Here is a 15,113-nt window from a genome sequence, read left to right on the forward strand (position 1 = left end):
TGAAACCGTTTTGGGGAAACTGCTCCCTTAGCCCGATGGTATCACGACTCTTGACATTGCACTCAATGACGTTAACATCGTTAGGACTAAAGCGGCCAAAGTGGTCTTGTCTTTAAGTCAGTGAGACGGGAAATGTCCTCAGATGGACTGCAATGATACGAAGAGGTCAATCGGCCACCAAGTCTCGCTTTGAGTCAAGTTACTATTAAAATTTCAGGGTTTGGACTCTGAGATGCACGGTTCCTGGCAAGATCACAAAAATTCAGTTTTTATTGATCACAAGTAGAATGTCTACTGAGTTTATGGGACAAGCTAATCACCGTTAACCATCTCAGGCTGCTAACATTTCCTGAATTTTTTTATATTTTAACATTTGTACGACATAAACGGTGGTGGAAATTTCTGATTTTTCTATTCTTTTAGTCGTGGTAGAGTTAGGCGAGAAGGGTGAGAGGGCGGGGTTTGACGCAGTTTGTGCGCAGGAAGGGTGTAGCCCTTTTTTCCGCAGTGAGCTTGACCTATGACTAATCCTTTTTTTTTATTATCCTGCAGATGTTCTGAGCTGCTGATGCTCTAATCATCGTAGTGGTTATTTATTTGTAATAATCTAACCATGAGTAGAGATCCCTTTCTACAAACATTTATATTTCAACTTTTACATTGCAGATACAACTGAACTGAAATGGACAATCCAGGAAAAGTGGCAAATTCTGAATCTTTTGCAGATTTTTTCAGTTGCTACCTCTGTGCACAATGCAGTTATAAAAAGGTGACATTTGATTGTTTTTTGTTTTTTTTTAGTATTATTTGTCTTTGCCCAGGACTCCATTGTGCTTGATCTAACCATGCAGTACGTCTTCTGTCCATGGTTGTGCCAAGCACCTTGGAGGCTTGTGAGCACAACCTGCTGTTCTTTATGAATTTCCAAGCTTTTCAGTGAACCCAATTTTGCTTTTATATTTCTGTTTCAGATGCAAAAGCATAAATAAAACAAAAGAGAGCATACTTACATTTTTTTATGTTATCAATAAGTGTTGTGTGTGTAAAATGATATCAGAATCAGAATCAGAAAAGGTTTATTGCCATTGTCAGTGAACAAGCAGTTCACAAACTAGGAACTTGTTTCGGTACTAATGTGCTACATATAACATGAATAATAAATTTCAGAAATAGAATAAGTAGAATAAAATATAACAAAACTAGCATAAAAACATTCAGCTATAAAAAAAGGCAGGTAATGGTAATATGGCCGGTAACGTGACGTTATGTCAAGTACAGCAGACAAACATGGTCGTGTGTTTATAAGCTGTTCCCAAGTCTAACGGCAGATGGAAAGAAGCTGTTCTTATGGCGGGAGGTTCTGGTCTGGATGGACCGTAACCTCCTGCCTGAGGGAAGCGGCTCGAAAGGTCTGTGTCCCGGGTGAGAAGGGTCAGCTGCTATCCGGCCTGCACGCCCCCGAGTTCTGGAGACGTACAGGTCCTGGAGAGATGGAAGGCTGCAGCCAATCACCTTCTCACCTTTGTTCAGTGTAATTTCTTTCATGATAAAGACAGTAAATATAGCTAAAACATTGTGTGTGTTGCTGCTTTACACTGATTAAAGTGCAAAAAAAAAAAAGAATCTGTGTCACTGGGTTCGTGATCCATATAGATAAAGCTGTCATAGTCTAGAAAATGAGTGGTCAGAATGTGTCCAGTTTATAGAAAACATCAATTACAGTAAGTGCTCAGTGGCTTTTACCTCGGTGTGGTAGAGGTCATGCAATGTTTCATCTGTAGGAAACACGTCATAGATGTGTCACATCATGAGACAGGGCTGCACAACGCCTGAATCCTAACAGGTAAAATGTTCAGAATCTGTTCATTTTCTGGGATTTGCAATAAAATCATTTCATTTTCACAGGTACTTGTTTAAAAATCTCTGTTGTCTGATCACAACTAATGGACTGAACCAATAAATTCACTTTTGAAAACCAGACTCCTGTTCTTACGTCTCACTATGGATTAAAATATCCATATTTTCCCACTATGTGTTCATAATTACTGTTATTGGAAAAAATGGGTTCTGATATAGATAATACACTTATGATACATATAAAAATGCACTTTTACCTAACTTTTCAGTTTTTTACATAATTACATCAGGAAAAAAGTTATTTGCATAAATGCCTCTACCGTTTTAGATAATTACACATCCTATGAGTCTGCTGAAAACATTTAGTCATACTTTTAGGTCCTTAGATTTCTTTTTCTTTACCATCTCTCATTTTTCTAGCAAGTTGGGTCTTTTTGAGAACAATAATGGCAGTTACTCACTTGTCTTGTGTATAGTATTCTCAGAAGTCTGAAGTGAAGCAGCTTTTTTATCCATTAGGAAATTAAATCATAACTTTATCAATTGAACTTAATGGTTTACTCGTCTCCAGTAAAATCGTCAAAACCAATAAAACCACTGAAGATTTAGAGGTCAAGACAACACAGCATACAGAGAGGATTCTCAAACATCTTTTCCAGTAGGCCTTTTAAAATGAACCCACTAATAGGATCTGATTCTTTTCTTTGCACCTCAGAAGTTGCACAGATCTGAATAGATACCAAAACTACTCAGACTAAAATAATTCATGGTCTGTCTGCTCAGTGTTCAGTCACAATGTGCTATAAAATTAATAGTGACTGTTTTCAATTAGAAAACATTAATGAATTACACTGATAGCAACTTTAATAAACAATGGACTGTAATGTTACTACACACAGGACCATCTTAGCTTTACATTCATCCCAGCATTTTACTGTGTAACGTCCACAAATGGTCAGTTTTTCATGTACAGTTTGACCTCTTCAGTATCTAGTCATATGAAGACCGGAGTCCACATTTGTTGCCTTTAATCTGCCGGATCCTGCCTTTCCATCAGCTGGAGTCCGGGCCTCTCTGCAGCTCTGAACACATGATAACGTATTGTCAACATCATGTTCCCTCTCAAGGTTCTTCTCTGCCAAGCCTGTCTGCTTATCTAGGCTGTCCTGCACAGAATAAAGGACTGAACCATTATAATAGAAATAATCATATGGTTGAATGAACAAATGTTATATGATAACTAATGAAATGTTTTGATTAATCTGTGCTTAAATTACTGTGGTAATGATTAATATGGTATGATCAGTAATTTTAGATTTAACAACCGAATCATTATCTACACTCAGACACAATGTTCAACAGAGATAAATTAAAGTTAAGTTAAACGTTAAGACAGATAGATTTTTTCTTAGCCACAAATCAAAGCATCCTGTATCTGAAAGAAGGCGTGATATTCTGAGGGTTTGTTGGTAACACCCCTTAACATTGCACGTTCCAATTGGCCAAGACTTTTGACTTTGACTTTGAAAATCATAATATGAGAATATTAAAACAGGGCTCACTTCACCGTGAGTCAGTTCTAGAGAAAGCGACAGACAGGCCATCCGTAGTGAACCCTCTTTAACCCAGAGCATCTTTGACAAGCTGTCAACAAACCTGCTACACGCTGAAGCTGACATAGCAGAAGGTTCCTGCAGAACAAAGCTGATACAGTTCCGACTCCCAAAGAGTCCTTCTAGACGCAAATGATTTCATCTATCTGTTGTGACTGGGGAAACATCTCTGGACTGGAGCGTCGGTGCTGCGGTTAATCTACCAAACTTCGGTGTCCAGAGGTCATCCGACCTCCCTGACCTCCGGATCCGCGAAGAGGGTCTCCAAAGAAAGGGGTGAGGTAGACACGCATGATTGCGTCTGATGCAGTTTTGATAAGAATCAACTTTCTAGTTAATGCAAACCAAATTCTTTTTCACACCCAGAACTCAGTTCTTCTAGAGACAAGGTTCTGATAAACACACAGCATTAAATCACCACTAATCACATCCCATCCACTTAGATTCATCCATCACAGTCGTTTTGGTTAACTTGTCTTGTTTTTAATTGTTCAGAAAATAAATTCTTACTTTTTATAAACCTGACTCTGTCTGAATTGATACGAAGTGTGTTTGTTCCCTGAAAAAGCAAAGAATCCTAGAATCTTCTGATTAAACATCCAAAGACCAAGCAGGTTGATATTCTACATTTAAATAGAATATCACATCTTATTGGTCATAAGTAAAGGTAATGCACTGCTCACAAGAATTAAAGGAACACTTTTTTTATTGGGCCTGGCATGAAATCAATTAAACCTGTCTGATAATTTCCTGGTGGATTAAGCAGCTGAGGGCATTGTTAATCACTTTCAGCTGTATTGGTGTTCATGGACTTAATGACAGGTGCACTAAAGTGGCAACAATTACAAAACCCTCAAAACAGGACTGGTTTAACATGTAGAGGTCATTTCAAGTTCCTCCCTCTTGATCTTTTTTGGCTGGTTTTCCACTCGTGCTAGCTTTGGCTCTCTACTGGCAGTATGAGGCGATTCCTTAACCCTACAGAGGTTGCACAGGTTGTCAAACTTCTCCAGGATGGAGAAGCTGGACAACCTGTGCAACTTCTGCTGCAGCAAGAATGTTTAATGTGTCTCCCAGCGCAATCTCCAGAACATAGACATTTCAGGAGACTGGCGGTTGTTCTCGGAGAGCTGGACAGGGCCGTAGAAGGTCCACAACCCATCAACAGGACCAATACCTGCTCCTTTGTACAAGGCGGAAAGGCTGAGCACTGCTCGTGCCCTACAGGATGACCTCCAGAGGGCCACTGGTGTGAATGTCTCTACCCAAACAATCAGGAACAGACTTCATGAAGGTGGCCTGAGGGCCCGACGTCCTGTAGTGGGCCCTGTGCTCACCGCCCAGCACCGTAGAGCTCGACTGGCATTTGCTCAAGAACACCAGAATTGGCAAGTCCGCCAATGGCGCCCTGTACTTTTTACAGATGAGAGCAGGTTCACCCTGAGCACCTGTGATAGACGTGAAAGAGTCTGGAGAAGACAAGGAGAACGTTATGCTGCCTGCAACGTCGTTCAACGTGACAGGTTTGGTGGTGGGTCAGTGATGGTCTGGGGAGGCATATCCATGGAGGGATGCACAGACCTCTAATGGTGCTCTGACTGCCATAAGGTATCGAGATGAAATCCTTGAACCCTTTGTCAGACCCTACGTTGATGCAGTAGGTCCTGGTTTTCTCCTAATGCACGACAACGCCCAGCCTCATGTGGCAAGAGTATGCAGGCAGTACCTGGTGGATGAAGGAATTGAAACAATTGAATGGCCTTCACGATCCCCTGATTTAAACCCAATAGAACATCTGTGGGACATTATGTTTCGGTCCATTAGGCGGCGCCAGATTGCTCCTCAGACTGTACAAGAGCTCAGGGATGCCCTCACACAGATCTGGGAGGAAATGCCACAAGACACCATCCGTTGTCTCATTAGGAGCATGCCCCGACGTTGTCAAGCATGCACACAAGCTCGTGGGGCCACACAAGATACTGAAAAGCAATCTGAGTTTGAAATAATGGACTAGCCTGCCACATCTTCATTTCACTCCGATTTTAGGGTGTCTACACAATTGAGCCCTCTGTAGGCTGATAACTTTTATTTCCATTAAAACTTGGCGTCCTTTTGTTTTTAAGACATTGCCCTGTCGTTATTTGTAATGATATCCAACTTCATATTGAGATCTGATGTATCTAATGTGTTTCTTTAAAGTGTTCCTTTAATTTTTGTGAGCAGTGTATATTAACCCTTTGATGCATAATGGTCACTACAGTGGACAGGTAATCAAAATTGTTATTTATTTATTTTTGCTATAAGCACAGCTGTTGAAGACTTTATTGCATGTGAGCCCCTCCATTTGGACTTCAGTAAGTCAAGCCAAAATATTTCATGGTCAGAATGCACGCTGTCCACCAAGGTGGATATGTAATAAATTATTTGTAAATTAACTAAATGTTACAAAAAATATTTGTTGAAATTTGTTTAATTTACACCTAAAGATGAATGAAAAAAATTGTTTAAAAAATCATGGTTGAAGATTTCATAATTCATGCATCAGAGGGTTAAGCTTAAAAGCAACAATATTGACCCCCTACAACTGGAATCAAGATCTGGGTTTGTCTGATCACGACAAATCAGAAAATATTTTCAAAAGCAAGAAAAAATATTTAGATCAATGTTACATCCAATAATATCAAAGATTTAAGGTAAATAAAATTAACTCATTTATAGCTCAGAATAAAATAGCTCCTATTACTTAATTTATTCTTACTAAACTGACTTATTTCTTTTAAAATTGTCAATATTTCTCCATTTCTCTAGAAGAGATTATTTATAATCTCTAGTTTGAAAGATAAAAGATTTGACGTTTAGTTGTAATCTCCTTTGTATTTGCTTGTTCTAGAGCAAATCAGCTCAGCAATGCCTTTAGAGGCATGAACACCTCTGACCTTTCACGCAGACAGGACCAGGTTTATGGATGATCCCATTAGGAGGTTTGGCACAACTCCCATCACCCTTCCCTTTGCCAGACCAGGGTCAAAGCTGTTCTACAGAAACCAGTGAAACACAATAAGATGTGCACAGAGAACTTCATTTTTTCAACTTCTTTGCCTTTAAACAAATTATCTTTGAGATCACATCAGCTAACGCTCATTAAAACTGATTTACTGTCTGCAAAAATGAGAAAGGACAGCCTTTAACTGTACACACAAGCTTAATAGCAAATATGACATCTAATTTGGTTATTTTTCACAATTTTGATTTACCATGGAATGTACTAACAAGGTTAGCATTTTACTTTTTTTCTAATTTATTGAATAGTGTGACACGCACAATAACATATAGATGGGACTTCTGTCATGTCAAAATAACAGGTTTTCCAGATGTACCCACCCTATAAACAGCTCAAATTCAGAACAAGATGAGTTTTGTTAAACAGATGGACATTTGTGCCAGTTTCAAAGGCTGTAAACAGTGTTATGGGTGGGTTTTTTTCCATGTACATTCATTACATTCCCTGCATATAATTCATTAGAAATAACGATGAACTGGGTGAATACAGTGGAACTTCAGTAGGACGTACATTTAGAGAAAAAAACCATTGAAACTCAGGAGAAAGATGTTAGCTTGCTGCACACATTTTAAAAATGCTCTTCCAGTATCTATAATTTTTGATATACAAGAACAGCAAAACAACCATAAAAAGACTACAAACTAAACTGACGAAGAAACGAGCATTAAAAGAGCTGAGATACAAAATTAAAATGAAATGTGGCACAGTCTGGGGCACTAGTTTGAGTGTTTTCCTTGCTAGAAACACACCAGTACCGTTATATATGAGGATTTCTATGGTTGTTATAAGACACTATGCCTCTAATGCTTTATCTTCAGAAGGCTGGCAGCTTTAAACACTGAAACAAACCAAGACCTCAACTCTGACAACTGCAAACGTCCTCAAAACACAAAAAAATCCCTACAATTGTCTTCTTAGATTATCAGGACTAGTTTCCAGAAAGTGGTGTTTTGTTTTATTCACGACATCCCAACACGCTGATTGCAAACATGAGTGATCATTTGACCAAAACCGTGTATTTAACACAGTCCGCCAGAATTCAATCATAATTAACTTCAGTGATAGGTTCTTCTGAATACATGACTCCTTGTTTAAAGCACCAGAATCTCCACGGAGGCCTTCTAGGTGCTGGTGGTTTGAACAGTGTGAAGCCAACAGAGCTTTAGAATGAAAAAACCTGTGCTTTGGCAAAAGCACCTCAACACACATGAATATGGCTCTATCTGACAAATAGTTGCAGCACTCACATCTGTCAAAGACTACAAAATTTTTTTTAAAGTCCCATGAAATTGGCTGGCCACAGCCATCAGTCTGGATATTTGTCATTGCAACAATGTGTCTACGAGGACAGCGATGCAGTCAACAACACAGTCCGCTGCACTCATCTCATTTACAACCAGAGCGAACACATTTACAGATGGACATGTGTCTGCAGAGTCGGTTGTAAACTTGGTTTTGTACCCTAAAGGCTGGGTTGGAGGGCTTTATGTGGACTCTAGTGCAGTTCAGAACATGCCGATATAACTCCTGGTCTATGAAGAATCCAACTTAAGCATAAATCTGCCCAGAACCACTTGTGTGTGCGTTTTCTCCACCGATGCGCTCTTGGTTCGGCTGTCGGTTGATGTCGCTGGACTTAATGACTCCCGTGTAGTCGTGAATCCCAACCTCCAGGTTCTTGGCCCGCAAAGCGGCAACGTGCAGCTTCTCCAGAAAATCAGGCATACCTAGAAGGGAGCGAGAGGAGAAATGACATAAGTTTCTCCTTTACTCGTTATTTCAATACATTTGAGTAGAAATGAATGCCTTGTGAGACACACTCTGTGGAGAAAAGATCTGACACTCCTATTCCAGGAAGTAGAAGTTAGAGGAGTGGAGGGTCTGCAGAAAACGGCTTACTCATTATTCATGATACATCTCCCCTTTGGTTGCTAACTGCGACAAGAATCTTTCACTGCCTCCATTCGGTGTTGTACAGCTGCTAATGCTAATGGTTAGCATCTACTGGCCAAAATGCCATCTTCTTTCTCCTGGATGCTAAATCATCAACAACCTTCCCCACTCACAACTCAAGATGGATGAATCCATGAACGCAAACCAACAGTGAGACATGATTCTGTGTGGCTTTTTCAGGCTCGAGCATCCCCCTGTCTACTTTCTATCCGCGGCTAACGCAGGAAATAGGGGTAGAAGACATATTTTCACATTCAGCCTGCATGTGAAACTCAGAATGACCAATCATATTTCAAAAGGAACTAGTAAAAAACAGTTTCTTAGAGAATTTGCTAATTACAACATAAAAAACATTTGTTGGTGTTTTGCCAAATTAAACAGACTAGATCAAGGTTAAATGAGAGTCCAGCACAGCCTCGACAGGTTCAGATATCTCACCACTTGATACCATCCAGCTCACACAGTAACGAGGAAAAACGGTCTTTGGGTCGTCGCTGTACGTCAGCAGGTAATCAAAACCATTCTGTAAGAAAAACACAAAAGTCTACCTTCATTCTCTAGACACAGCTTCAAACTGTAGCTTCAAACTGAAAAACAAACCTCATCAAAGGACTTATGTGGGCGAATGACCATCTTTGACTGGTAAGAGTGGACTCTCACAAACTCTTGAGTCTCTGGAACTTTAGGATGGTGGACAGCTCTACAGAGAAATAAAATTCAACAATAAATATTTTGTTATGCAGTTACAAATTAAAAACAGTCCATCGAAACTCACCTGGACACTAAGATCATCAGGTTATTTCCAAAGTCAACGTCGTAACGGCGCACATAAACGTAGTCACGTGAATACATGGGATACTGAGAAGGGAGATTAGAAATCCAAAATGTTAATTAGTTTTCATTGTGTTAATGGCAATCTAATTCCATTTCTATTTTGTTTTCATTAATAACAAAAAAGTAATGGTACAGTTCAATGAAATCCATTTAAATCTTATTTGTCTTTTCTTCCATTTTCTATTCCAGAACTCCATATTTCATTATTCTGATTATGTTTATTCTGACAAAAGTAAAGCAGATTAATGCATTTGATGGAAAAAACAAAAGAAAAAAAATAAATATGAATGAATCCCACAGGGCTCTATAATGGCAACCTACAGGAAAATGTGTGGCCCAGTGCACAACTTCAGATCCTGTGCTGGCATCTCTGTCGATCACATCAAGCTTGATAACCAGAGAGTCCCACTTCTTCCTGTACTCCGTGTCCAACTGGGAGAAAGAGAAAAATGGCACAAAGTATCATTTCTGAGCTACACACAAAAGAACAGCTGAGTAATGAAGATTCTAAACGAGACAACAAGACTAAATATCATGACAAAGACCATAAAATTCTGCATCAAAAACATTTTAAAATAAAAGTGTGACAATCATTCGTCTGTAGTTCCTGGTTAAGGTGCTCAGACACATGGAGACCTAAATTCTCATTAGGGAATTAAGACTACAGGTGTCCCCTTTCTCCTGGTGACTTCTTGACAGCCAGTTTGTCTTGATTTCTTCTTTAATAGAAGCTCACAATGATCGAGTTGCACATAATGAGATTTGAGGAGCCTGTACCTGTACGTTGAAGAACTGTCTCGGTGTGACATCATTGTAGGAGCCCAACACTGCAGGGAAAAACAAAACATGCCTACTCTTCAGAAGGCTCAATTGTCGGCCTCACAGAAATCTGAGAAAATGGGTGACAGTATAAAACAGCTGACCTCTGTATTCATAAAGGTGACTGTTGGGTATGGGACGCTTCCACACTCTGAAATCCTTCTTCTCCATCACAACTTCCCAGCCACTTTCATGCTGTCCAGCCACAGATCCAGAAGATGTGCACAGACATTTTACAGATTCAAGGGCCTCTAGCTCGAGTCCACACCTTTAAATGAAGAACGGGTTTTACACACCATCTCACAAACTAATACAACCTTTAAATTCTGTGATTTTCATCAAGTGTGTGTGTGTGGGTGTGTGGGGGTGGGGTGGGGGGACTTTGGTTATCTAAAATATTTTAAAATCCTTGCAGGTATTTCTGGAGTTGCTACACTTCTATTGGTTGTTCTGGTGATAAATGTGTTGACATTCCAAGCCTGTCTAAATTACTCAAATAGATGATGTGATGAACATGAAGACCCCAGAATATAATCAACACACGTTTAATCTTTATTGTGTCCCACTAGACAAATATGAATACAGATCTGTTCCAATATTGTTTGACATTTTGTCGCGTGTGCATTGGTACCATTAAGAGAGAAACATCTAACCTGCGTATCTCCTCATCTTGGATCTTCTCGTTCTCCCACATGAAGACGCCAGCCAGAACCGCAGCAAGCTTCCCAGCAGGGGCGTGCTTGCTCTGAAATCTGCGCCAAAAGTTGCCCACCAGAGTCCACTTGGTTCGCTCAGAGTAAAGGTTGGAGTAAAGCTCACCAACCTGGCAAGCACGCCGGAGCCTCTGACCGGTCACGAAGCTGCAGTGGTCTGCAAATATGGAGAGTAGTCCTTTCCTCTTTGGACCATCAGCCCTGCTGGCACCGGCCCGTGCCCTCTGGAGCCAGGACAACAGCAGGCCCACATTCCTGCCCAGCCAAGGGAGCCTCTCAAGCCTACCCCTGCCCCCATCTACGGCACGTCCAAATAACCTACAGTCCTGGAGCTTCATTGTGTTTACTCCGATCTCACAAATAGGGCGACGGGAAACCGACTGAAACATGACAGCCGTGACCGTGACACAAGGCTCGAAAGACGAGATAAATATCAGGCAGAACTGTCAGCCACCAACGTTCAGATTCAGAGGCAAACTTGTGAGCCAAAGCTAATGCTTTGTATGAAAAAGCTCCATGCTTACTTCAACGTGAATACTAATGTAAATTAAGCAAATGTTAACCTATCTGTAGAAGTTACTGGCTGTCAGCCCTTGAGACCACGCTAGGTTAGCATTAGCTAGCTGTTAACCGAGTATTACAGAAATATTACACCAGAAATAAACGAACACGCACCCGAATATTCCCGTTTTTAACCCGAACCGGAACCCTACTAATTGACAAAAACTGTATTGTCCTAATGTACTGCTGTCTATCTGATTATCTTTCCTTGAGACAGCCTCACGTTTCTCAAACTCATGCAGCTCGTTTGACCTCCTCTTCGTGTCTTTCACGCCCACCAGAAAAGCCCGCCTTACAAGGTGACACGCGCAGCTCAGGACGTATGTGATTGGCTCGCAGAGATGTCTGTCAGAACTTAAGCAACCTAACTAAACCAGCATGTGCGTATGTCCAGAAACAAAAGAGCTCTCTAGTTCACTGTATTTGCTGAACTGGGATCATATTTTGTGTTTCATTGTAACCGTTATTAAACGACCATTATTTAGAAGGAGGAACACAAATCCAATCCAGGATCAGTGTCTGCAAAAAGTAGAAGCAGCAAGAGGAAGTTGCCATCATCGATGTCTTTCAAATGAAAGCTAAGCGCCATGCAAATGACGTTTAACAACAAAGTGTTTGATTTAGTCTTGCTTAATAGAACCAGAATGGAACATTATCTTTGTTTTGTATTAATTTGGTAATGGTAGGTTGTGGCAACCCTAACCCAAACATGCTAGAACATCTAGTAAGGACGTCCCGCTTTGTGTGGGACAATCCAGCGTTTTCATTACTTTTCTCACTTTCCGCTAATCGAGACTCATGCCAGGTGTTCCGACTATCCGTGCTCCCCGTCGAATGTGCTACTTTGGGGAAATGCGCAGCGCACATGCGCAGGCCAATTATTGCGTCACAGGCAGGCTGTTTACAAGTCGAGTATATTAATGTTGATGGCGTTGAATCTGTTGGTATGTTTTTGTTATGTTTATACTGTCTCCATGTACTTCATAGTGGATATTGAGTCAGTTGTGTATCTTGACTGTATTGTTAACGAACCAATATTCTAAAAAAAAATTAATGTTGATGGTCGAGACACGCTACCTGTGGAAATTTACGTTTAATCTCGTCACTTATCTAGTTACTTTCAACTCGTCGAAGGTCACAGTATTTCTTTAAAGACGTGGTAATGACCCCCTCAAGAGTCTTACTCCACCCACGTATCAATTTTAAAAACTGCAACATTAGTAGGCATTGCCTGGAGGACCGAGAGGGCGGAGGCAGTGACGAAGACGATGGCTAACTAGACGATGCTAGCTCCCTTCACTCTGAGCAGTTATTAGAAGTGGAGGACGTTTCTCCCCCTCCTTACCCAGACACTCGAGAAGAAAGGGACCAAGTCTATTTGGAGGAGACAAGCGGACCTGAACCTTATTGTTTTGAGCTTGTGAGTTGCCTGAAACTAGCGGAACCGACCCAACAGAACCGACTCTGAATGGTAAGTAGCCGTTAGCCATAGCATTGGATTAGCTGCAGGGTTTGGCTCCAAGGCCCTAGAGAGCTAGTATTCAGCATGTTTTAGAGATTTATCTGCTTCAACACACTTGGTTTTAATTAGCAACAAATAGCTGAGCTGCTTAACAGCTAATCTAACCTGTTAAAGCAGGAAAACCACTGAAACTTGCTGGATAGCAGCTCTCCAGGAGCCCTGGGCTCAATTTACAATCTGCTGCATAGAAAGTTATGAAAATACCCCATGAGAAAATTATTCTGTAATGTGTTCAGCCCACTAAAACTGCCCTGATTTCATTATTTACTGATACTAGTAGCTTTCTTGGTTGTAGGTGATCTTCTGGTGTCTGCAGGTGGTCTCCTCTGGTGTCGTCAGGATCAGGAGCTTCCAGAAGAATGTGCCTTTCAATGACTCTTTCCCCCTTATTTGTTATATTAATTAAATAAATCTCAATTTATATATTTCCTGTTTTTGTTCATGTCCATAAATACTTAAACATGCTTGAAATTAAAACGAGCTTTTAACAGTGAGGTGCTAGTTTAATTCATCACAATAGAGTTAGTTAAACATGCAACAATGTGATAATTCAATTAATGTAATTTATAAATATCCATTAAAATATCAAAACTGGAATCAAAATGAGATATTTGGCAGCACAAAAAACTCGTCAAACACACTATTTATTATAATAATTGTAGGCAGACAGGAGACAGAGCTGATGGAGGTTCTCAGTCATCGAAGGATGGCTGAAGGCTTTCCAGGAACAGGAGATGTGGTGTTGTCTCTTCTCTCTCTATTCTGCCAGATGAGCTGATAGGTTACAGGTGTGTGAGGACATCCTCATGCTGTCACAACCAGATGACAGGAGTTATCAGGTGATCAGCCAGGCTAATGATGAGAAGCAGAAAGAAAACAAATCATGCAGAAAGAAAACAAATTCAGGACAGTGTACAATATGTGGTGTTGCTCACCTTATGTGCTCTTATAGAGTATTAACGTGTGCCTGCCTCATGGTGTAGTCCATATTTTGCTGAGTGTCCTGCAATAATGCAGGTTATTAGTTCATTTACTTTTGATAGCAAAAAAAAAACATTTAATGTAAAAGTTATTTACCATGTGAATCAGCTCACACGTCACCACCAAGTGTCACAGGGCCAGAATCAGTAGCCTCCTTCATGATGTCATGATGTAATCACATACTTATTTAATTGTTAATATCTTAAAAATTCTGAAATGTTTTAATTTTTTTTTTTTACCTTGAACACTTCACTGAGCTTGCACTGTCACTGAGGTGGAAGCTGGAATCAACAGCAGACACCTCACATCTTGGTCTTTTCAGGGGTGTGGATGCTGCTCTGGGACTTTCTGGAAGATGAATTTCCATCATGGTCCCTGTGGGTCACAAGACACACTGCGGCTGTGAGCTCTATTCTGGCTGGCTATGTAAAAAACAAAGAAGTAGCACATTTATAAATGTTTAAAAGAGCATAAAATCACGTGTAACAATAATCTGTGAAACAAATTAAAACTAGAAGGTAATAATAAAATGTTTACATAGAAGATTATTAAAAATAATTCACCTTTGCTACGGGTAAGGCTTCAAATCAGCCTGGACAAGTGCATTCTGACAGCCAGTGTCTTGGGTAGATTTAGCCTGGAAAAAAAAATAGAAGCACTTTGTTGTTGGAGTTTAAAAAGTCAGATAATGTACAAAAGAAACATATAGGCGCTTTATTACATTCCTAGTGTGTGATCGTTATTATAACATAAAAGTCAGTCACATATGATGTGGAGAGCCTGAAATGCGACCTCCTGAACAGAATTCCTCACAGAACCGGGTCACAAGCTGGATTTCACGCTGTAATGCTGTCTGTCAACTAGTGCTTCATTAGTCACTGTTGCAGAATTACCGACTGACACAAAAACAACCCGAATTTTCTCCAAGCCATGTGGACCGTTTTGTCGGCCAGAGCTTCGAGATATGTTCCGATTCGCCGCTGATTCTAACCTTACATCCCGTTCCACATTTTGTGAACTTGACAAATCAGCCTGAAGGCAGTGCAGGCTGATATTAGCTAAATGGAGTGAACCACGTCTCTCAAACTTTGCATTTAGGAAGGGAATTGTCTTTAGAAGATGTTAAAACTTTTATTTAGCTTACTCACCTCAGACTGGAGCCCGCCATGATGGGGGAGCAGAGTCGGTGGGCTGCATCT

At 40.4% G+C, this 15,113-nt stretch overlaps 1 protein-coding gene and 1 long non-coding RNA gene across 2 annotated transcripts; both read right to left on the reverse strand.

Moving 5' to 3' along the window:
- Positions 1 to 7,468: 7,468 nt before the first annotated feature.
- Positions 7,469 to 11,470, reverse strand: stard7 (StAR related lipid transfer domain containing 7). The gene is made up of 8 exons (XM_015941020.3): positions 10,791 to 11,470; positions 10,242 to 10,405; positions 10,096 to 10,145; positions 9,640 to 9,750; positions 9,260 to 9,342; positions 9,085 to 9,184; positions 8,923 to 9,007; positions 7,469 to 8,258 (listed from the first exon to the last, which is right to left on the reverse strand). Exons 1-8 carry the CDS (start codon positions 11,237 to 11,239, stop codon positions 8,080 to 8,082), a joined length of 1,221 nt encoding a protein of 406 aa, XP_015796506.1. The 5' UTR covers positions 11,240 to 11,470; the 3' UTR covers positions 7,469 to 8,079.
- A 2,199-nt stretch (positions 11,471 to 13,669) lies between these two features.
- On the reverse strand, positions 13,670 to 14,637 carry LOC139070321 (uncharacterized). Its single transcript, XR_011520863.1, has 5 exons — positions 14,478 to 14,637; positions 14,154 to 14,289; positions 14,011 to 14,068; positions 13,869 to 13,936; positions 13,670 to 13,785 (listed from the first exon to the last, which is right to left on the reverse strand). It is a non-coding gene; the product is annotated as an uncharacterized lncRNA (long non-coding RNA).
- Between the last annotated feature and the right edge of the window lie 476 nt (positions 14,638 to 15,113).

Source organism: Nothobranchius furzeri, chromosome 6, assembly GCF_043380555.1.
Source record: "Nothobranchius furzeri strain GRZ-AD chromosome 6, NfurGRZ-RIMD1, whole genome shotgun sequence".
NCBI lineage: Eukaryota > Metazoa > Chordata > Actinopteri > Cyprinodontiformes > Nothobranchiidae > Nothobranchius > Nothobranchius furzeri.

Excerpts from the sequence above, each read along its gene's own strand:
- stard7 (XM_015941020.3), bottom strand. The coding sequence starts at position 11,239 with ATGTTTCAGTCGGTTTCCCGTCGCCCTATTTGTGAGATCGGAGTAAAC. Across the intron at positions 10,146-10,241 it reads TCACCTTTATGAATACAGAG|TGTTGGGCTCCTACAATGAT; the intron begins GTCAGCTGTTTT and ends TTTTCCCTGCAG. Across the intron at positions 9,751-10,095 it reads GACAGTTCTTCAACGTACAG|TTGGACACGGAGTACAGGAA; the intron begins GTACAGGCTCCT and ends TCTTTCTCCCAG.